This window comes from Corythoichthys intestinalis, unplaced genomic scaffold (assembly GCF_030265065.1).
Source record: "Corythoichthys intestinalis isolate RoL2023-P3 unplaced genomic scaffold, ASM3026506v1 HiC_scaffold_23, whole genome shotgun sequence".
Classification (NCBI taxonomy): domain Eukaryota; kingdom Metazoa; phylum Chordata; class Actinopteri; order Syngnathiformes; family Syngnathidae; genus Corythoichthys; species Corythoichthys intestinalis.
The window spans coordinates 4085645-4109877 of NW_026651592.1; the positions used below are offsets into that span (position 1 = coordinate 4085645).

Below are 24233 nucleotides of genomic sequence, written 5' to 3' on the forward strand. Positions count from 1 at the left end.
AACCTGTGTTTCTACCAAAAACTTTTATTTTGGTTTCATCTGAACATAAAACAATCTCCCGGTCCTCTTCTGGATCATCCAAATGCTCTCTAAAGAACCGCAGACGGGCCTGGACGTATACTGGCTTCAGCAGGGGGACACGTCTGGCAGTGCAGGATTTGAGTCCCTGGCGGCGCTTTGCGTTACTGATAGTAGCCTTAGTTGCTGTGGTCACAGCTCTCTGTAGGTCATTCACTAGGTCCCCCCGTGTGGTTCTGGAATTTTTGCTCACCGTTCTTGTTATCATTTTGACGCCACGGGGTGAGATCTTGCATGGAGCTCCAGATCAAGGGAGATTATCAGTGGTCTTGTACAGTATGTCTTCCATTTTCTAATAATTGCTCCCACAGTTGATTTCTTTACACCAAGCATTTTACCTATTGCAGATTCAGTCTTCCCAGCCTGGTGCAGGTCTACAATTTTGTCTCTGGTGTCCTTCGACAGCTCTTTGGTCTTGGCCATAGTGGAGTTTGGAGTGTGACTGACCGAGGTTGTGGACAGGTGTCTTTTATACCGATAATGAGTTAAAGCAGGTGCCATTAACACAGGTAACGAGTGGAGCCTCGTTAGAAGAAGTTAGACCTCTTTGACAGCCAGAAATCTTGCTTGTTTGTAGGTGACCAAATACTTATTTTCCACTCTAATTTGGAAATAAATTCTTTAAAAATCATTGATTTATCAATGATTCATGATGAATCATCATGATTTGCTGTTTTTTTTTTTTTTTTTTTCACATTCTGTCTCTCATGGTTGAGATTTACCCATGTTGACAATTACAGGCCTCTCTAATGTTTTCAAGTAGGAGAACTTGCACAATTGGTGGTTGACTAAAACTTATTTGCCCCACTGTATGTCTATATGCTGCCATAGCAGATTCATGGCGCATTAAGCCCCCGGACTATTTTTAGTTTGTCCCTTTCACCCTGGACATCCCCGTTTACAAAATCGCGCAACTGTTTTTGTTTCAACTCAGCCATAAAAAGAAGGTAAGTAATTATATTTATTAATCAAAATGTTATTTTTAGCTTAGAATCATTAATTGATGTCTAATGTTTCGTTTAAAAAAAAAAAAAAACGTCTTTACAAAATTATTCACTCGCATATTTTAAACTTTTAAACAAATTACGTCACAATGAAAAAAAATGGCATCTGTAAAAAAAAAGTCACGGATATCTACCGTATAACTATCGATTAATTGTATGTTTTTTGTTACTGTTGCATTTTCCCCAATATGTTAGATGATAAATAATAGATCCAAACAAAGAAAAATTAAAAAACATTTAAAAGGGTGAATATATTGAAAAGAACATCTCTACCACTCCTTGATGTCTGCGATTTCTGCATCGCGACCCTTGTTATATTACTATGTTTCACCCATAAAATCCCCCCAAAATCCAGCTGTGACCATTCACATCTGTGTCTTGACACTCAGTGATACATACTACATGGAGTTTTTGGATCGAAACAAGGTAAGTACCCGATAATATCTTGTTAAAATCATGGCATCTTTAATTCTGCTCTCGCGTGCTCTTGCCTCCAGTTAGGGTTTTGCTGTTTAAATTTTTTTTTTTTTTTTAAATGCCCTCCTGTTCAAAAATTTGCTTCCCCCCAAAAATTGATATTTTAAGCTTTACAATGATGTATCACACGTGCATATAGGACAATCTTGAAATGTGGCCAAATTTGGGGTCTCAGGGCGGAACTTCAAGTCACCTGAGAGTTTTCCGCCATATATATTTTTAAAATATTTTAGACTTCGCCAAAACACTGTAGAAGCCATTGTTTCTAAATCTAAATGAATAGCAAATTATCCTGACAGCACTTGTTGCTTGTTGTTCATACAGTAACACAAGCACATTCATATCATTTTCTTAAATAGCCATAGAATTCTCAACACTGTTTGCCTTTTGGGCTTCATGACCACTTGATAGCGCTATAGAGCAAATGAACCACCATGAACCACTACTTCAAGAAGCTTAATTTGGCCATCATTGCTCAATGTAATCTCTCACTTCCTTTGGGAGAGACAACCTCTGCTGCCACCTGCTGTCAACACTGTTGTCTTACTAAATACTTCATGCCTCCCAGCATGCATTGCAGCACAATAACATTTAACTTCATGTTCTGTGCTAGTTATTCATTCAGTTAGTGTTTGTTATTTTATGAGTTGCTAGTGAGGTGATTTATTAGTTTGTTGTTTGGTGATAATTTAGAGTATTGTTTTGAACCCATGATTTCAATCACTTGTCATTATTTGTCCTTGTTTGTGCAATGAATGTGCTTTCATACCTTTAAGTGCAGACTGCCTCGTATGTGTCTCAAAATAGCAGGCGGCTAATCCAGTCTCGGTTGAAAATGGCAAAACATTTTTTCATATGTGAGCTATTTAAATGTTCCTGGTATGTTAAAACCATTCTGAAAGCGTAGAGTGACAAAATTTTTCAGGCTGTTTTTTTCCCTCAAAATGCCTAGGGACGGCCCTGCTAGAATTCAAGCTAACACCTTTAATCGTACTTGTAATATGAAACAGAAGACGTGATTACATTTTGGGGTAGTAAGGTCAAAGGTCATAGAGCTCATAAAAGGAATGTGGTGATAACTCAAAAACAAAGGGATTATTACATATGCAGGATATGTTTGGATTATAACGGAGACGGTGATTACATTTTCATTAGTTCAACGTTTGCAGAGTTCATAAAACAAATTTTGGGATAACCCAATAATGAATAAAAGGATCATCAAACTTGCAGGATATGTTTGTAATATGTACATAAGGTGATTAAATTTTAGGGTCATGAGGTCAAATTTTGGTCAAGGAATTTCCCAATAACTTGTTACATATTTTCAGGAGCATTATGAAAGCAGGGTGGCACGATGGCAGACGTATTAGCACGTCCTAACAGTTCTGAGACTGTTGATGAGGACTGCAGGTATCAATTATTTTAGTAGTCGATTAATCTACAAACTAGTTAGTTCGAAAAATCGAGTAACTGGATTAGGAACATAAAAAAATAAAATCCTGATCTCAGCCTCAAACGGTATATAATACATAAATAAATAAATGAGCTCTAAGTACGACAAAGGAACCATTTGCTAACTTGCATAGCAAGAGTCCGCTAGCTTAAATGCTATAAAATGTTAACGTCTTTTTTTACAACGCTCTAAACAAATCGTTCATTCACATATTCCCACAAAAAATGGCTAATTGTACCTATAAACTAAATTATTAATGCATTAAAACACATACTGTATTAGCTCAAACAAAAGCTGACCTTATGTTGCTCTTAACAAGGAGCAGCTGGATTCAGCCATGGTAAATATGTCATATTCACTGTTGCCTTTAGAGAGCAGTGTACCCAATTGCAAATTAATAAAAATAAATGCAAACACTTTCAAAACAAACTATTACAACTCCACTTTAATTAAACGAATACTCGGAGCAGCAAAATTCAATTTGAAGCTTTTTTTCTAATCGAATGACTCAAGTTAATCGATTAATCGTTGCTGCACTACTGTTGATTCAATCCAGTCTCTGGCCTCCCTGTGTGGAGTTCGCATGTTTTCCCCATGCCTCCGTAGGCTTTCTCCAGTTTTCTCCCACATTCCAAAAACATGCCTGGTAGGCTGATTGAACACTAAATTGATTGACCATAGATGTGACAGTATGCATGAATGGTTGCTTCACTCTATGAGCCCTGGATGGCAACCCTAGCACCTCCGCGACCCTCGTGAGGATAGGCGGTTTATAAGATGAATGAATGAATATGTAAGACTGGAGGCCAAAAAGAATAATGCTGCACTATCATAACAATGCTGCATTTCAATCAAACTGCACATTAATGTTAGCAATGATCATATAACATTAGTTTACATGGCCAACATAGCTGTGGCAAAGCAGACAAAGGCAAAAAACTGATCCCGTAATTGGCTGATGGAGGAGAGCGGGACATGCGTCGTAAACACCGAATCAAAACAAGAACTTTTTGTGGTTGCAAATAGTCTTTTAAAATGGGCAAATCTCTATTGAAATATTAGGGCTATCTAATAAATAACTGAAATGCAAATCTTACATAAGGCTCCTTTAAAGTGCCTGTGACACGTAAAAGCATGTTTATTTTTTAGTTTTTGTATTTTATGCTCCCGAATTAAATGGACCGCTTGGATGTGAGTGGGAGCGATCGCTATATTTATTTAGTTAGAATCAGTGTTGTCACAGATTACTTGAAAAAGTAATTTAATTACTGATTACGCCTCAAAAAAGTAATCCAGTTACTTTACTGATTACTTCATTATCAAAGTAACTAAGTTACTTTAAAAGTAATCTGTCAGTTAATTTTTACCCATTTTTCTCATTTTGCCACCTCAACATAAGAATGACAACAGAAAAATGTCATCACATGTAATTGACTTTCCGATGATTGAATTTAAAGGGGAATATCAGAATTTCGCGCTAGCTTAGCCATTCTGGAGCCCTGAAACTAACAAATATCTGACAAACTGCTTGGAATTTGTTGAAATCAACTCCACCGACCAATTAAAACCCGCTAACTCTAAGATTAAGCCTAATGTCAAAACTTATGAATTTCGGCTTTTGGTTAACAGCATATCAGTGCCAATGTAAAACAATGCAAACTCACTGCACAAAATTGCAAAGGTGGTGGCGGGCGCGGATGCGCGTCCACAACCCGGAAGTACTCCTCTCAACACACACGTGGTCAATTTGGCCACAAAACGTGGCGGGAACTAAGCACTTTACACTCAATCGGACTTACAACACATCCCACAGACTCTAAACGAACACATCACCTCACGGCATAAATGTGCAACACGCATATGATGCAAACAAAGCCTGCCAACTTGGAGCGATGACTGCCCGTCGTTGCTACAGCAAAGCTACGAAACAGCCGCGCATGTAGGAAGTCCAACCTTTTGCTGATACTCTCCAGAATGAAGGAAAAATACCTTCATTCATGGATATCCACAGATCAACATTCCCTCACAAAGTTTCAACACTCAGCTCCAATGTCCACCCGCCTGGCCCACGCCTTCAAGTGACATAAGACCAAAACAGGAAATAGCTAAGAGGTTGTCATGGAAACACGTACTGGGAACCTTTTACATTAGCATTTTCTATTCAAAATGCTCTTCATACATGACTACAATAATCTTCATTTTACATACGTTACAATGAAAAAATAGTAACGCAGAGACACTAAGGAAACCAACTTTAATCAGATTACTGGTGTAGAAAAATGGACGCGTTACTCGTTACTGAAAAAAGTAACTAGTTACTAAGTTACTAACTAACGCGTTACTGACAACACTGGTTAGAATCATGCGCCATGAAAATGAGTGACTTCTGGCAACAATCTCGAGTTGAGAAAGAGGGCGCTGTGACGTATACGGAGTCCTCTTCACTATACAGCCGTACTGTTGTATGAGAAGGACTAAGGGTTCAGCTGATTTTGCGGATTAATACGTTTATTTTTCACATCACGCCAGCCAAACGGCTGCAGAAAAATCTTGCTGTAGGAGGAAGAGGCGTGTGCGCCTTTTTGGGGTTTCAAAAGGTTCCCATTCACCGGTGGATATTGGCCAAAACAAGCCCTACTACTGTGGGACCATGGGATTTACGAAGAAGTGAGTAAATATCGTGTTTTGTATTTTGTCAAACAGTGGGATCATTTTAATATGTAGGTGGCTTGCATTTTGTAACATGCTCCTTGTCCCCTCGGCCGACGACCGGCGGCTTGTCGCACCCCCCCGCCGGGAGAGCACTACTAGTATACCCAGCTTATTCCCCTCTTCATTCAAGTGCCTGGTGTTGTCAAATTTTCCGACCGATCAGAAATTGCAACTTTGAGTTAAAAATAACGGCGAATACAGCGATTACAAAGTAAACAGTACAAACTTTCTTTAAATAAAGGACTACTTACGTTTGATCATGGATTGGCATGTCATTGATTGGGAGCGGTCATTGTCCAGCTGCTTCCCCGGTGAGCTCCCCTGTCCATAGTACCTTGGAACTAGCTGTAAATTGCTCTCTGCCGGGCGGTTTGCCGATCGGCAAAGACAAACGACAACCCAGTCGTCATGTGAAATGATCCGGACTAGTTACAGTGCCTTGCAAAAGTATTCGGCCCCCTTGAACCTTGCAACCTTTCGCCACATTTCAGGCTTCAAACATAAAGATATGAAATTTAATTTTTTTTGTCAAGAATCAACAACAAGTGGGACACAATCGTGAAGTGGAACAACATTTATTGGATAATTTAAACTTTTTTAACAAATAAAAAACTGAAAAGTGGGGCGTGCAATATTATTCGGCCCCTTTACTTTCAGTGCAGCAAACTCACTCCAGAAGTTCAGTGAGGATCTCTGAATGATCCAATGTTGTCCTAAATGACCGATGATGATAAATAGAATCCACCTGTGTGTAATCAAGTCTCCGTATAAATGCACCTGCTCTGTGATAGTCTCAGGGTTCTGTTTAAAGTACAGAGAGCATTATGAAAACCAAGGAACACACCAGGCAGGTCCGAGATACTGTTGTGGAGAAGTTTAAAGCCGGATTTGGATACAAAAAGATTTCCCAAGCTTTAAACATCTCAAGGAGCACTGTGCAAGCCATCATATTGAAATGGAAGGAGCATCAGACCACTGCAAATCTACCAAGACCCGGCCGTCCTTCCAAACTTTCTTCTCAAACAAGGAGAAAACTGATCAGAGATGCAGCCAAGAGGCCCATGATCACTCTGGATGAACTGCAGAGATCTACAGCTGAGGTGGGAGAGTCTGTCCATAGGACAACAATCAGTCGTACACTGCACAAATCTGGCCTTTATGGAAGAGTGGCAAGAAGAAAGCCATTTCTCAAAGATATCCATAAAAAGTCTCGTTTAAAGTTTGCCACAAGCCACCTGGGGGACACACCAAACATGTGGAAGAAGGTGCTCAGGTCAGATGAAACCAAAATTGAACTTTTTGGCCACAATGCAAAACGATATGTTTGGCGTAAAAGCAACACAGCTCATCACCCTGAACACACCATCCCCACTGTCAAACATGGTGGTGGCAGCATCATGGTTTGGGCCTGCTTTTCTCCAGCAGGGACAGGGAAGATGGTTAAAATTGACGGGAAGATGGATGCAGCCAAATACAGGAACATTCTGGAAGAAAACCTGTTGGTATCTGCACAAGACCTGAGACTGGGACGGAGATTTATCTTCCAACAGGACAATGATCCAAAACATAAAGCCAAATCTACAATGGAATGGTTCAAAAATAAACGTATCCAGGTGTTAGAATGGCCAAGTCAAAGTCCAGACCTGAATCCAATCGAGAATCTGTGGAAAGAGCTGAAGACTGCTGTTCACAAACACTCTCCATCCAACCTCACTGAGCTCGAGCTGTTTTGCAAGGAAGAATGGGCAAGAATGTCAGTCTCTCGATGTGCAAAACTGATAGAAACATACCCCAAGCGACTTGCAGCTGTAATTGGAGCAAAAGGTGGCGCTACTAAGTATTAACGCAAGGGGGCCGAGTAATATTGCACGCCCCACTTTTCAGTTTTTTGTTAAAAAAGTTTAAATTATCCAATAAATTTTGTTCCACTTCACGATTGTGTCCCACTTGTTGTTGATTCTTGACAAAAAATTAAAATTTTATATCTTTATGTTTGAAGCCTGAAATGTGGCGAAAGGTTGCAAGGTTCAAGGGGGCCGAATACTTTTGCAAGGCACTGTATGTGTGATTCTCCGCTTCGAAGGCTTTGAAACATCACTCGGTTCAGGTTAGCATGTCGGCTAGCTGTCACGCCTCTTGGTTTGTTTACATTCTCCGAAGCCGGGGAAATGACATAAACCCAATTTAGGTGGCATAAAATATCGTTCGGGAGGTGTAACAGTAAAGGTGAAGTCGACAGTTTTGACCATTATGGAGTAATTTTGCCATGCCGTCTTGAATGAATGCATTTATATTATTTCATATTCCATTTTGCACAAGACTGTTATTTGTCATGACCATGCCATTTATTTAGCTATTGGGGAAAAATACTTGGATAAAAAGAATATCTTGTAAAAAATATTGGAGTAGAGAGACTGAAACAATGACATTTTGCGGCTCTCTTCGTCGTGTTTTCCTCGTTGTGAATAATTCCCCCTCAAAGGGGTGCATACTAAATCAGATGAAATTGTGACTCCGCCGACGTCATCCACCTGTTGGGGACGCTAGAGCCCTATAATGGTAGGCGTGGCTAACCAGCAGATTAAAAGACTAATTTCTCATCATCTGCGCTTTGCTAAATTTTTGTATAGTCGAATTTTCCCAAAATATGATTGTAATTCACATAATAATCCTATTTGAGACTTTTTTTCTCGTGTCGTAATCACTTTAAAGGGAGTGCCCGCTTAACCAACTACAGCAGTGCTTTGAATTTGGCAGCTCAGGCGGAAGTCTACTCTGTATGATTGCTACTATAGTATATATTTATTGTATGCGCTGTTGCTCTACTTTTTTTGTTGCATTTTTTGTTTCAAATACCATTTGATTTGCTATTGTTTATAACTAGCATGCTTTATGCATTACATTATACAATAGGTGAATGAGTTAGTTCGATTGCTATGATTTTTTAATAGGTGGATTTTGAACTTGTGTCGAGTTGAAATTTGAAACTTTTAAGCCTTTCACTAAATTAAAATGAAGAAACTTGGAAATCCGTGTTAAAACAATTCAAGCTTATATATATATTTTTTTAAATAAAATACATCAATCTTCCATTCGATATGGTGGAGGACACTGTAAACAACATTCTGTAATTATAAACAACAACCGTGCCAGTAAACTGTAATATTTACATATTCAGTCACAGATTTACTTCACAAATAAAGATTTTTTTTGTAGCTAGTTTAAATAGATTAAAATAATCTTACTTCCCAATATAGCAGGAGATGGAAGCTCGGAAAGCCACAAATAACTTGAGACTTGTCATTCATTGAGTTTTCTAGCAGCGTGTGATACAACAACAACAACAAAATAACACTTTACAAACACATAAAACTGTGCTGGTTTTCATTTCATCCTTTGATGACTTGAGTGTCTTTTTAGTCTCAGTTCATTCTCAGTTCATTTTTCATTGCTATTAACGAGGTCGTCAATTAGAATCGGAAATTTAGGGTTTTGTGATGTGGACCTCGCTGGTGCCGCTGCCGTTGGTGGTGGTGGTGATGATGTACTGCGTGGTGGCTTGCTGGCTCGCCGGCGGTTCTAAATGTTCACCGGGATTAGAGCCGGCGGGACCCGAAGGCTTGTTGGGGTCCAGCTCCGTTTGACCTTCGGAGATGACGTAGTGCCTCTGGAGGAGCCAAGAAGAAAAATACATGAATTAAAATCATTATTTTGACTGCATAACAATCAAAACAGCCATTGATACCGCAAGTAGATTCAAGGAGACTAAATGGAGAAATATTGATCAAGAGTTCTGAAGTATTTCTATTTTGTTCAGTTTTCAAAATTCCCTATTGGGCAAATTCACATATTTTTCCGATTCTCACGCCCTTTTCACACAAACATCCAGGGAAATTCCAGTGTAAGGTGACGCGGGATTTACTCGTGTCATTGCTTTCACGAATGTAGAGATGTCCCGAGAATGAAGCGGATTGGCCACTTTCACAGACCTGTCCCTGTGCGGGGAGGGGTGCTAGTGCGATTTTATAACCCGGACAATACGTCATTTTTGGTGGGCATCGGCTGTTACAATGTTGGTGAAAGCGTGTTTTGTTCCAGAGTGAGCGTTCCCAAGGTCGTAACTGCAGCCAATTCAAGCTCATCAATCGCGATCGCGTGTATTTTTGGCGCGGGGAGAGAGCAAGGGTCTCCCCGCTTCAGGCCCCGGAAGCCGGAAGCACGGGCACGGTTGGCGCCGCCACGGGTGAAGAGGTGTCCCGTTCCATTGGGCAAACCAGGCAATTGCCTAAGGCCCCCAGCCAGCAGGGGCCCCCAGAGGGCCAACAGATTTAACACACACAACTTTACTGCTGCCAATGAAAGCCTTTGTCTGAGTTCCCTGAGGGGGCCCCTTCACTCGCTCTACACCCCCCCCTTCCCTCACGTGCCTCAGAGTGAGAGTGAGTGGCGATTTGGCGTTTTTTTTTTTTTTAATTGGTGTATATCCAAAATGAAGAGAAGTTATCCTTCTGGAAGCGACAAAAGAAAGAAAAAAAAGCAGAAGAGGAGAAAAGGAAGCAAGACAGCGGTGAGTGTACTATGTTACTGTAGTTTTGTGTCCTAATGTAGTAGAAGCCGGGTACTTTGAGTGTCCTAAAAAGCGCTCTATGAGACCGAGGCGTTATTATACTTTTATTAAATATGCTATTGCTCCAAGTAGGCATGTGCCGGTATGAGATTTTGACGGTACTATAACCGTGAGCAAAAATACCGCGGTTTCACGGTATCACGGTATTGCAATTATAGCTACAAAATGTGTTATTTTGAGATGTATGGGTTAAAAAAAAAAAAAAACTTTTTTCCATTGAACAGGATTTTTTTTTTCCAGAACATAGTTGCAAATTGGAACATGAATATATTGTTAAAATAAATTATCAATGAAAAAAAACAACTAATATTTTAAATAAAATTAAAATATAACTTATAGACTATACCCACAACCACAGCTCAAGTTGCTCAAGATTAGAGCAAGAACAAAGTAATTTCTATAAAAAAGTAAAAACACTTATGAATAAAAATTTTTAAAACTTATACTGCATCACTTTTTTTTGAGGGTGGAAAAGCTAAAGTGAAGTTTTGCCAATTTCAGGCACTGTGTCAAATCTAGTCTACATGATGTCATGCCTTTGTCTTAAAAAGAACAAGGAATTCATGAGTTAGTTAAAAATGTACAAGTTAGTATAAGTTAGTTAAAAATGTAAAAGTTAGTTAAAATGTAAATGTTGTGGAAAGGTTTCATCTAAAAAAAAAAAAAAAAAACATTGGGAGTTAGACCTCTCCTTGAGCTATCGAATAAGGACTTGTGCTTAGGGCAAGATCATCTTTCGCAATTAACGATCTTTGATGCTATCCCTTTTCCCCTTCATTCATGCCAATCAAGCTTGTTTTCTCACTCTGTGGCTGTAACACTCGACAAAGTTGCTCTCCCAGCTAAGCCTAGGCTAACATTCATCTTTGTAAGCTTTTAGTTAGTGTGTATATCGAATTTGAAAGGAAAATGTGTTTTGTTCTTGGCGAACTTTTCCATGGTGCTAATCTGTTGAAGCTACTCACACATGGAAAAATACAATTGTACAACGTTTAAAATGTATTCATTTTGTATATTACACTTACCACGATTTGAGAGCTCAATAAATTGAAGAAAAGAACGCCTTATGTTTGGAGTATTTGTTTTTGGGTTCGCTGGCTGTCTAGCCGATAGCATCACTTTCAAACACAGAAACAAACGGGAGAGGGTGAGCGCTGCCGCGCCACGCCACTTCTGGCTGCATTTTTGACACACGAAAAATGGCAAATACCGTACAACGGTCTGACGGAAAATTTTAGTGGTTTTGAAACCACGGCGTTTCCACACCACGGTAAACCGTGAAACCGGTAACCGGCACATGCCTAGCTCCAAGTCCAACTATCCCCCTTACTTGCACACATGTGAAGGGCCCCATGTTGCTTGTTGCCTGGGTCATTTACCTGTTGATTTTCAGTTACTTCCTGATGATTTTATGGGTCACTTGCTGTTATATTTTGCGTTACAGAACAGGAAGTGACATGGGAATCACCCAAATGAATAGGCAGTGACTCAAACTCAACAGGAAATGACCTGTAAATGCCCTAAAATGAAAAGCAAGTGACCTGTAAATGCCCCGAAAATCGGACCGAATGACTGTGAATGCTGTGATTTTGAATGAACGAACGTTCCCAGTCTAAATGGATTGGGCGTCGAGCACCGTCAATGGCAGCCTTTTTTAAAAAATATATTTTCTTAATTGACACCTTTTTAAAACGATATCTCGATTCTTGACAGGAGCGTATCGATAACCTTTTGGGATACAAAGTATCCCGATATATCACCATTTCGATAGTTTGTCACACCCCTACCGTCAATGGCAGCGTAGGAGTTGTAATTTCAAGTACTACTGGGTGATATGTCCTAAATTTGATGACTATATTTTTTTCCCCTCAATGTCAAAATGACTCAATATTGATCAAATTACCGTAACTTACCAATGACAGCGATAGATGTCCAATCCGTTTGAACTCGGAGGGCTGTCAATTCTTCCAGTCCAAATAGATTGGACGTCTACTAGTGATAAACTAGTTTATATTCACAGCAGAAGGATGAACAGAGCCACATAATGGCGTACCGCACGCAGGCTATTTTTAGACCGTGACGTCGCATCGTAAAGCGGAACTAAAGCCGAAGTGGGACATTATAGACCCGCCGATCACGAACATGCCGATCACGCATTGCTTTTTTGGAATTTGTAGAAACGACTCTAGACATTACGACAAATGAAGGATGTTTTCTTCATACGTTTCCGGAAACCAAAAACTCGGGAGGAAAAAATGTGAAGACCGAATCAACTTGCGCGGACTTTAACACCAACTCGGCGAATCCATTCACGTTTCATATGCAGTAAACATTATGTTGGGTTGGCATGGTCTTTCAGAGGACAAAGAGGTAAGCCATTTTTATATTTTTAACTTATTTTTTTAGCGTAACGTTGTGCCATACTGCTTCTGTCTGACAATGAATGACCTGAAAAGAATTACAATGGTATCTGACTGCCACTGTTACCGTTTCTGTTTTATATATATATATATATATAAAAAAAAAAACTTTAGTAAGGGGGAAGTGTAAATAAATTATAGGATTAAAATGTGTTATCAATGAAAAAGTTAAAAGTGTTTGTTGGCTGTCACTGAGTAGCATTTGCGATCGCTACACAAAGCTAACTAAATTACCCCCAAGAACGGTAAGAGACGTAGGACAACCAGAGGATATAGAAGAATGACAGGGCTGATGGTAAAGGGTAGTTTGTTGAAACAGGAGAATGTCATTGTCAGTCGCGTCGATAAAAAAGCTAAAGCTATGCTTAGGCCGGCTCGTTTTTTTTTGTCTTTTTCAGCCTTTGACACTAAAGCCATCTCTTTAACTGAACATTTTTATGTTCTTCCACATCTTTGCCAGTCAATTTGGCACCAGGCACATCATTTTCGGAGAGAATTGGTAGGTTTAGCTCTATAAACATCTCCTTCGTACACGATTTCCATTCATTTCCTATTAGGGACAAACGGTGGCTTGTCCCTACTTAGCAACAGTAGCTAATGTCATGAATATTAATGAGCGGAAGTGACGTGTTGCTTGCGGTATGCCATTGGACGTCTATCATTTTCAATGACACTGAACCAGACCAATTTATATTAATGAGAATGTTTATTCTATTATTAATGTTTATTAAATAAGTATAAACATCACAAATAATTGTACCCTCCATTTACCTTTTTGTTTTGTCAAAATGTTCATGTCGTTGTAGAGATGCTCATAGTAAAGCCCTCCCAGTTTAAACAAATTGAATGTCTATCACCGTCAATGGCAGTGAATTAGTTCATTTTTAGCTTGGCTGCGTTCCAATCGCGGTTTGAGTTGCCCTCGCTCACTTGCCCTAAGCACTTGCGATGACGTCACACTGAGGCCACTTGGAGGGTGGAGGGAAAGTGGGCGGAGGGGAAGCAAAAGACGTAAATGAAACACACCTGCCCTCATTCACTCACAGGCAAGAAAATCATGGAACAACCACAAGGTGTGGGAGTAGCGCTATACTGCCTATTTTAAATCAGTGGTGCCTCCAGAAATTCTTCATATGGGTGGCCAAATGGGGCCACTTAAAACCTTGGGGTGGCACACCAAAAAATAAAAGCCATCATTTCAGGTTTTTACTATGTTGTAGTATTAAACAGACTTCAAGACACACTTTCTGATATACTTTTGTTGATGGTGTTATATTGTATATACTACTATATTGTGTTAAATTAATGTACATAGTCCATAATAGTCCAGTCAAAATTTTGAGTTCCGCAGCTACTACAATCTACATTATACTGGCGAGTGGGGTGACCAGTGGGGTACCCGACAAATTCATTGGGGGGAGCCGTGGCCAGGGCTCGCCACCCCCTGGTGGCACCATGATTCCACATCGCACAAAATATACTGCGACTCATGACAATAAGCCAGAGAAGTATTCCGTGCTTGATCGCAATATATTGGTACTTAGGAATTATCAGAATTATTAGTTTTGTATCAAATTTTATTTGGCCATTTCATTATTTATTTAGTTATTTGTCTATACCTTATAATCTGTAAACCTATTTGAAGTTTAGTTTCAGCCCCTCCCAGCGCCATTTGATAGACAGAACATTCCTTTTGTTAAAAGCAAAATAGAAAAGGCAAGCGAAATAGAAACATCAATGATAAAAATTGTCAGTTTTTTCCTTTTCTTTACTGACAAACGTCTATAAAAAAGTAACTTTACTCTTTATTTATTTATTTCTCTCTCTTTATTCTTATTCATTTAATTATTTTTGTTTTGTTTTGGCACTCCTGTGATTCCATACATCCTGCCATAAATACCACAGTCTTTTTTTAAATTTATTTTTATTTATTAATAACAATGATAAATTTTACAATTCCAAAGGCAGTTTGGTATCACATTCAAACACCGTGCTGGCTCCTCCATTCATTTTCTTCTTCTCTGGTGGTAAATAGACAGAAGCCAACGGAATTTGAGCTTCATTATCACCACCGCATGGACATATTTTCCGTGCAATGCATTGTGGGATACAGGGAGCTCCAGAGTGACCATCCTTTTTCACTCGATCACTGAGCCCTCTGAGGGTCCATCTCACCAAGTTCACTTCGCTGTTTTGGGAATTGGAACGGCCCTCAAGATGGCGGCGGGGATTCCCCCGGGGGGCGGTGGCTAGGGCAAGTGAGCGAGGGCTCATTTAAACCGCGATTGAAACGCAACCCTAGTGTGTGACGTCGACTCACCGTTTTCACCTGGTTGCTGTCAGCTCCGGTCACGGGCGTGGTGGCCTCGGCGATGACGTACTGAGCCTGGGGTAGTGTCATCATTTGGATCTCGGACGCTAATTGATTAGAAGTACAGATGCTAAGTGGTGAAAGTCAAAGTACTTCAGTAGTATATTTACAAGTACTCTTATTTGGAGAATTGCGGGAGTGAATAATCATGTCACGTGACTGGAAGTTGTGAGTGTGCTGAACTTACGGTAACCTCGGTAGTTCCAATTGCCGGGTAAGTAGGCGTGCTGCACCGCCCCCTGCTGTTGCTGTTGTTGCTGTCCAGCAGTCCCGCCACTCTGGAGATTTTGGTTCGGAGCCAGCGTCACAGGGGCCAACTGGGTAGGGCTCAGCTCCTGATTGGTCTGTTGTGAGTTAGGGCTCAAAGGTTGACCCGTGACCTGGGAATGTAGTAGTCAGAGATGCTGATTTAGAAACAAGTAGTGGTAGGTGACGTACTCACTTTTGCTTTTTTATTTGTTTTTTACTTAACCACTAGTATCCAAGAAAAAAAATACTCAAATACTTGCTTTAAAATTTACTTTACAAGTAAATGGTAAAAGTATTTTTTCCTGAAAAAAATGTGATTTTATATTATGTATATATACGTATATATACATACATATACACAGAGATCTGAGCCGATATTGAAAGAACGAACCAGAAAATTCACTGACTGCTCAATTTTATTTCAATCAGTGCAGAATTGAAAAAAAAAAACAAGCAAGAAAATTGACTGCACTGTTTATGGAAGCTTAACAAGCTTAAAAAAAAAAAAAAAAAAAAAAAAAAAAAAAACTATCAGAGTTAAGAACAAAACATGAGTCGGCTCTGAGTCACACGCACAGCCAAACTATTTTTAAAAAAGTGATTTATAGTCCAGAAAATACAGTATTAAAAATGTATATATACAGTGGGGCAAATAAGTATTTCGTCAAGCACTAATGGTGCAAGTTCTCCCACTTGAAAATAATACAGGCCTGTAATTGTCATCATGGGTAAACCTCAACCATGAGAGACGATGTGGGGGGAAAAAAAAAGAAAATCACATTGTTTGATTTTTAAAGAATTTCCAAACACTTATTTTCCACCATGATTTGCCTGAAATATCAACAAATCTTAGCTGCCTCTTACATTCCCAACCATAAAAAGGGACAAATTCTGCAGCAGGATGGTGCTCCATCGCATATTTCAATCTCTACCTCAAAGTTCCTCAAGGCAAAGAAGATCAAGATCCTCCAGGACTGGCCAGCCCAGTCACCAGACATGAACATCATTGAGCATGTCTGGGGTAGGATGAAAGAGGAAGCGTGGAAGACGAAACCAAAGAATGTTGATGAACTCTGAGAGGAATGCAAGACTGCTTTCTTTGATGTTCCTGATGAATTCATCAATAAATTGTATGAATCCTTGCCGAAGCCAATGGAAGTCATACAAAATATTAAATTTGGATCTCACAGCACCACTACTTAATTGGCTTATGTAACATATTTTTGTATTTGAAGTATTTTTTTTTCAATTTTCACACTATTTTCTGTAGGCGACAAAACTTTTGTCTTGATAAAATTTGACATTTATGTTTTCATTAAATGATCAATATTTTTTCAGTGAAACAAATTTATTTTTGTAAACTCAACATCATTTGGGAGGGTCTTAGCTTTCGTATGAGCCATTTTGAAACCAATTGAATAATTAAAAGTCAGGTTATCAGGAATTGTTTCTACAAAATGGATAAGCGACAAGACTTTTGTCAGGGACTGTATAAACCTCTAAATGTTTGGGTGATTTTAGTTAAAGCAGACAGTTTTTTCATCTGTGTGATTTTGAAGATCAGATCACATTTGATGGTGATTTTATGCAGAAATGTGAGAAATTCCAAAAGGTTCAGATACTTTTTCATACCACTATCTCTTTCCAATGCTAAATCTAAAATACATTCAACACACACAAAAAAGGGTACATCTCTATTGAAATATTAGGGCCATATCTTAAATAATTGGGGTGGGGGGTACTTTGCGGTTTTTCACTTATCGCGGTGGGATCTGGTCCCCATTAACCACGAAAAACAAGGATCACTGTATTTTTAAAAATGTTTTTTTTAAATGGGAAGAGGGGACTAAATACTAGTATCTCTTATTTCTATAGTTTTCAAGCTTTCATTCAGAACCTCAAAAATTTCATATACTTGTACATATATTTTTAGCTAAAAACAAAGTGGATGCACATGACTGACTTTTGCGGGCCAAAGCAAATGATATGGAAGGTCGGTTCTGGCCCCTGGGCCTTGAGTTCGCCACCTGTGCTGTAACATGAACCACAACATAATATGTCTACTGCAAGGGGCTCCCACCTGTGTGGCATCTTGTCCGGAAGCCGAAGGTTCCGTGACCTGAATGTGTTGCACCTGGATGGAGTGCTGGCTGTAGCCGTGCGGGTCGTGCAGTTGGTTGACATCCACAGTTTGCTGCTGGGAGTGCGGCGAGGGAGCCTGGAGAGCATCAAACATGGTGACTCTGAGGTTCTTTGACCTTCTTGCAAATATCTTTTTTTGTTTTTTTTTAGTTACCGGAGCCACCTGGACCACCTGCAGCTGAATGTGCTGCGGCTGAGACAAGCTGCCTCCAGCCTGGGACACAGGGATGTACTGTATCCGTTGATAGTCTCCTTGTGAAGTTCTGTAGTCAGTCGTCAGTGTCTGAGAGAGCTCCGTCATGGCCTGTGTTAGTAAGTCGGTGGTCTATGGTAAAAAAAAGAAGAAAAATTGTGGTTAAAGTTGCGATGTTAATTTGTGCAAGTTTTAAGATTTTGTGACTTACCACGACGGCTTCGGCGGTGGCGCCGTCCGTGCTGATGACAGCAGGTGTGCTGCTGATGACCGTCGCTGGCAGGGGAGCTTGGATGGTGTTGATTAGTTGAGCGAACTCCGGATGCTTCTTCCGGATGTGCTGCACCATTTTAGTCTGAGGCGGACAAACACACGTGTATAATATATAAGGGATTTAACTTGTAGATTCACCTATTTGCTTTTTTTTTTTTTTTTTCTTTTTAATTCTTTAATTTTGATCTTTGTTGTAATCACAGACTCAATGTTTCTTCAAGAATTTTTGTTTAAAAAAAACAAAACAATTATCTCTATTATACTTTTGAAAGAAAAAAATCTTTGTGTAATTATGTGTATTTATTTTAATGCTATTAAAGACCAAATGTGAAGTAATTTCATAACATGCCAAATAGGGTCACAATTAAAGTAATTAAACATTGTCCAACAAATAAAGCATGAAAAAATAATTTATATGTTGTATATTTGACAAAATAATCGCGTTTCCGAAGTTCGAGCCTGAAAGGGGACGAACGGAAGTAGAGATGTCCCGATCGATCGGCATCCCGATCCGATCACATCATTTTCAAAGTATCGGAATCGGCAAAAAAATATCGGACATGCCTTTATTTAAAGTATATATATATATTTTAAATAAATCGTTTTCTAATTGTATTTAATGTTACAGACATAATATATTACACTCATCCAGAGTCTTTAGTTTAGGCTTAAGGTAGGGTTATCAAATTTATCCCGTTAACGGCGGTAATTAATTTTTTTCCAATTTATCACGTTAAAGTATTTTATGCAACTAATGCATGCGCTGTACGGCCCACTCACGTATTGTCGCGTTCAATATGTAATGGCGCCGTTTTACCTATATATAGAGCTAAAAGGCAGCGTATAATGAGTAGAGTGAATTTTGGCAGCCTTTGGAGCCTTTTTTAATTGGCTAAAGCCTTACAATCCCTCTCCCTACGATTAAAAACATAATGGGAAGCAATGTGGGGAAGAAAGGTAGTAATTGATCTTTTTCATAACACCCTATGTTATTTCCCAACGCAGAGAAGATATATCAATTGGTACCACTACGCACAGTCATGGGTGCACTTCCCATTATGCACTTGGGCAGAACAGATGGCTGGCTACAGTTTCATTTACTGAAAGCTCAACAAATACACTAGATGACAATATTTAGTCACACTATACAAAGTCACATTTATCCTTTAAGAATTACAAGTCTTTCTATCCGTGGATCCCTCTCACAGAAAGAATGTTAATAATGTAAATGCCATCTTGAGGATTTATTGTCATAATAAACAAATGCAGTACTTATGTACTGTATGTTGAATGTATATATTCGTCCGAGTTTTATTCATTTTTTCTTAATGCATTGCCAAAATGTATATGATCGGGAAAAATTATCGGGAATGAATGGAATTGAATCGGGAGCAAAAAAAAAAAAAACAAGCAATCGGATCGGGAAATATCGGGATCGGCAGATACTCAAACTAAAACGATCGGGATCGGATCGGGAGCAAAAAAACATGATCGGAACAACCCTACCCGGAAGTGATACATTACACAGAGAACAGCGATGGTAGCGCTCCATACGGCTGCCATACAAAGCCCTTCAAACAATGATTCAAACAGCGATATAAGCGATAGATCGAGCGCACGGGAGGAGATCCAAGTTTTTGAAGAGTTGGAGGAAGAAGAGGCGGTTGGAATTTTATGTTGGATCTAACATGTATTAGCCAGGCGCTAATCGATATGCAAACAATGTGCCTAGACTACCTGACATGGAATGGCGACAAGACCCATCGAGATTACAAGATTGGTAAGATACTGTATAGGCTGTTATTATTTTCATGATTTGAAGATGCAGGCATTTGCACATAATTTTATGTTTTTGTCTATCTGATGACATTGTTTAAAAAAGATAATAATCAGGCTTCATGTTCATTTTGGCAGATCCGGCAGCTCTCATGCACATAAAATAATAATATAAAAACGTTGGGGGGGAAAGAAGGAGATGAGTCGTTGATGGCTTTCTCCACTTTATTGTGGCAACAATAAGAAAACAAAATAATAGCGGACTGCCGCCACATTCGACTGCTCATCTCCCCCTCGCCTCCTACTACTCACAGCTCTCCAGTCCCAGCGTCTCTTAAACGGATCGTGCATAGCGTCTTGTTATGAGCTTTTTGTTGACAAAGGTATCGAACACACGACGTGCTGACAACTTTGTTTCTTTATTAACACATGGAGCTAACAGTACGAACACAGCTTGGGGCTCTCGGCAGGCTGTGCTGAGCGAAATATAGAGCCTGTGCCTCTCTCTATCACACTCCCGTGTCACGTGACCAAAACAAGAGTAACGTTGCGTGCACTTCAGGGTACCTCGAAAAACATTATATCAGAATATTACACTTAGTTATGACATTACAGTATAAAAAAAATAATAATGTTGCACTAAAAAGCTGGACCAACAAATCACACTCCTGACATTTAAAAAAAAAAAAAACTTGAAATTTGCGGCATCTTGGGAACGAGCGGCTAGGATCAAACGGTATTTCAACATGCCAAAAAGACTGTTGCATTTACTGTCTTTTTCAAAAAGAAGGAAGATGGTTCAAAACGAGTCAGAAAGGCACATAGAAAAGAAAGAAAAAAGGGAAAGTCCCACAGCATGGCAAGTGGGCATTTGCGTTTTGTTTTCAGCACCATTTTCTGCATAATGTAATGTCCGTATTGGTGCGGGCACGTAATGGGGCCATCGGACTGCAGAGTGGTCATGTAGCGGGAAGTGAGGAGAAGAGTGCGGCGTGAGAGCGAAGTTGGCGGTCGCATGTTGCAGCAGTCTGTTATTTTTGTTTTTTGTTATTTAACTGTTGCCACAGTAAAGTCACTCCTCTCCTTTCTATTTCCCTATTCGGACTATTACAATATGTTCCGGGACCTGTCCACATGCCGTCATACCTGCGCTGTCATATGTACTTTGCGTTCCGGCACCTTATGATTTACAAATTAAGCACTGTTCCACAAAAGTTGGCAGCTCTGCTTTGACAAAGTCATCAGTCATCTATCCAAAAATCACACTTACTTTTTTGCAAATCCTTGATCATAAGCAGACCGGTTAAGGAAGCAGGCATCTTCGAAGTCCTTGTAGCAGAGAACACGACTCAATGATGGCGTGAAATTCATTCGCTTAGTGCGAACAAAAGATGTCCATTTACGTGCCCTGCTATCATTCAGCCACTCATACAACTTTTCTTTAGATTGAGAACAATACATCGCCACACACTGCCGTGGCATCTTACCGAGAAGCAATGCAACAATACTGTGTGTATGGCGGACTTCCCTCGCAGTTCTCGGTGTGACATCAATTCCGAAGATTTCCAAAGATTGCCGAAGAAAAAGCATTTTCGTTGTCAAGGGCGTTGCTATGGGTTATACAAAGAATCTGGAAGGGTTGTGTTAAAAAAAATAACGAAAATATGCTTATAATTGTTTAGCCATTGATATTATTGAAAAACATGGTTGGCCAACCTTACTTCACATTTGGCCTTTAAATCCGTTGTAATATATTAATTCATAAAAAATATGTAAATAATATTTATTGTAAAGTAAATAAAATTGTGTTGTTTCACAGTTTATTCATTTATTATGTTTTATTCAGAAAAAAATATATGTAAAATAATTTATAAAGAATAAATATTCATCTTTTTTATTTAGGAGGTTACAATGAGGAGAAAAAAAATCTAATAAAAATGTTACATTTTATTATATATCATAACATTTGGTATATAAGTGTGGCCTACATGACACAAAATGTAATGACCACATATGTGGACACCGGGTCTTTAATAGGGTCAATTTACTCTTTTTTTTTTTTTTTAAAATGACCGAAAATAGTCACCTTTTCTATCAATGATTAAACTGTGCATTGGATGTTTTAGCCCAGCCTCACGCTCACCTTGCTGCTATACTGCTTGGCACAATGTGGGCAACATACAGGCGCGAAGGCGATGGTGCCTGCAAGCTGCGTGTGCGTGGTTAGCATCGGGTCGGGCCCGCCCGGAGCGGCCGGAGGCAGCTTTCGAATGCTGGGTGGCAACTCCGCCCCTGGGTGGTTCTTCAGTATATGCGTCTTCCTCTTACTGGCACTCTTATACACCTAAGAAAATGGTGATTTGAATACTAACTTTATTGATATGGCAGCTTTAAAAATGCTATGCTATAAGAGTGATAGTCTAGACACCTTGTCACAATACTGGCAGTAGTAATCCCTATTGGGCTTGATGATGGGCAGCGTCAACTCAGGCACATCATTAATGCGCATTTCGGGGTGACGCTTTGATAAATGATTGACCTACAAACACAAATATTATTAGCTCTTTTAATTAATCTCAAATGTAATTGATAGTTCTGGGCTCACCAGCATTCCTCTCCTTCGGAATCCCATCATGCACAGCCTGCATTTGAACATAAAGCTCTCAAAGTCAGTGGTGGGGGGCTTCATTTTGCAACTCTTAGCACGGTGGCTCCTCTCGGCCTTCTTGGCTTCTCGCTCTGGATTGTGCATACGCTGCATGTGCTCCCGCAGTTTGTCTTTTCTCTGGAAAAGCGTACAACGTGTCATGTAGTGATCTGCCATGACATTGAGCAAACATGGTGGTGATGCTAATTGAATTGACTGTAGTTTTGCAGATAGCTCATAGGCTGCAAAAATGTTTCAAGTAGTTTATTACAATTTAGTTGAGGTAAACCGTAACACAAAAAATACACATACAGTGCATTAAAATTGATTTAGTTTTCCGGACACCCACTAGCTTAATGCTAATATACAATTGAAGATAGCATTTCCGTACTAACGAAAATTAGCCCATTTTGCCTCATTTAACTCTCCAAACAATTATTTCATACTTGGAAAAAAAATGTTTAACTACTCTATAGTGTCTAATGTTTGAATTAAAGATGCGCAGATGCCGATATCGATACCAGTATCGGCAACAGGGCGCCGATACCATTTACCTGTCCAGTATTATAACACTTGACCACAGTCTTTTTTTCTTCTGACGCTCACTACACTCTCTGTTGTGTGATGACACGTGATCACTTTGCATGCTATCGCTATTGACCAATGAGAGCGGGCCAATAGCGGCTCTTAACCACTTCCTGGGCAGCTTTTTCTTATGTAGGAAAAACAAACTACGAGAAGAAAATGTCAGCGGTCTGGACATATTTAATCTTATAATCTCTATCGAGTACAATGCAACCATGCAAGATTCGCGGCCTGAAATTTTCGAGAGGTGGAGTTAAATCGGCCAGTTTCAATACTTTGAACCTGATAAAACATTTGAAGACGAAACGTGAACGAACACAAAGAGTTTGTGGCTACAACAGCAGCAACTGCTACCAAAATAATGGTCAGCTCACTTCGTCTACTATACTTTGTCTTTTACTGAAAGACAGTAAATTGAAACCTGTTTCTAAAGTAGGGTTGCCACCTTTCAGAGATAGAAATAAGAGACGCCCCCCTCGCGCTCAAAGTCGTACAGGTGACGAAAAAAAGGGACATCCCCAAAACTCCTAAAATAGATAGAAATGTATCTATTTATATAAATTCCGTATTGGTTCAATACGGAATGTAGCTTTTAATTCCCAATTCGGACAGATTCCTTATTTCAAAGGACGGGTGGCAAGCCTATTCAAAAGTGCTGTAGAAGTAAGAAAAGTAAGCTAAGCTAAGTGGCTAAGTGTGTGTTGCTGCTGCACAGAGAGGGAGGCTAATAGAGAGACAGGATGCTATAGTCAATTATTATTACTTATAGTTTCATGAAAGTTGCACAGTTTTGCCTTTGAGAGCCAAAACTCAAGGTTTAAAGAAGTTTATTCATTATATTTTTACTTTCTCACTGTTGGGCTAGTGTCACACATGTTTTATTTTCACAAATTTAGCATTATTTTGGCCTTTGAGAATCAAAGGTTTATTTAACTATTGTCACCCATACCAGGTATGCAATAAAAGTTATACTGGATTCACTTTGTATATATACATAAATTCCAAACAAAATGGTATGAGTATGGTATCGATATCGGCCGATACTGCACAGCCAGGTATTGGTTTCAGGGCCAAAAAACGGTATCGGTGCAACACTAGTTTTAATTGCTTTTCTTTCTTTAAAACTACCAGTTAATTAAATAAATAGAAAACCCCATCTTAAAAAAATCCTGATACAGATATATCTACCTTCTTTTTTGTTTTAATTCTTTTCCACATGAATATAT

The 24233-nt window shown here is 39.3% G+C and overlaps 1 protein-coding gene across 7 annotated transcripts in view; it reads right to left on the reverse strand.

The window, feature by feature from the left end:
- Positions 1–8784: 8784 nt before the first annotated feature.
- LOC130911222 (PR domain zinc finger protein 10-like) overlaps positions 8785–24233 on the reverse strand; it is a 40381-nt gene continuing 24932 nt past the window's right edge. For all 7 annotated transcript variants that reach the window (XM_057829045.1, XM_057829046.1, XM_057829048.1 and 4 more), the window contains exons 16-24: positions 22381–22560; positions 22204–22314; positions 21919–22119; positions 17938–18081; positions 17688–17858; positions 17472–17609; positions 15330–15522; positions 15092–15189; positions 8785–9391 (exon numbers count right to left, since the gene is read on the reverse strand). In XM_057829045.1, the coding sequence (XP_057685028.1) occupies positions 9209–9391; positions 15092–15189; positions 15330–15522; positions 17472–17609; positions 17688–17858; positions 17938–18081; positions 21919–22119; positions 22204–22314; positions 22381–22560 (1419 nt within the window). In that variant the 3' untranslated portion in view covers positions 8785–9208. The remainder of the gene's footprint in view (positions 9392–15091; positions 15190–15329; positions 15523–17471; positions 17610–17687; positions 17859–17937; positions 18082–21918; positions 22120–22203; positions 22315–22380; positions 22561–24233) is intronic.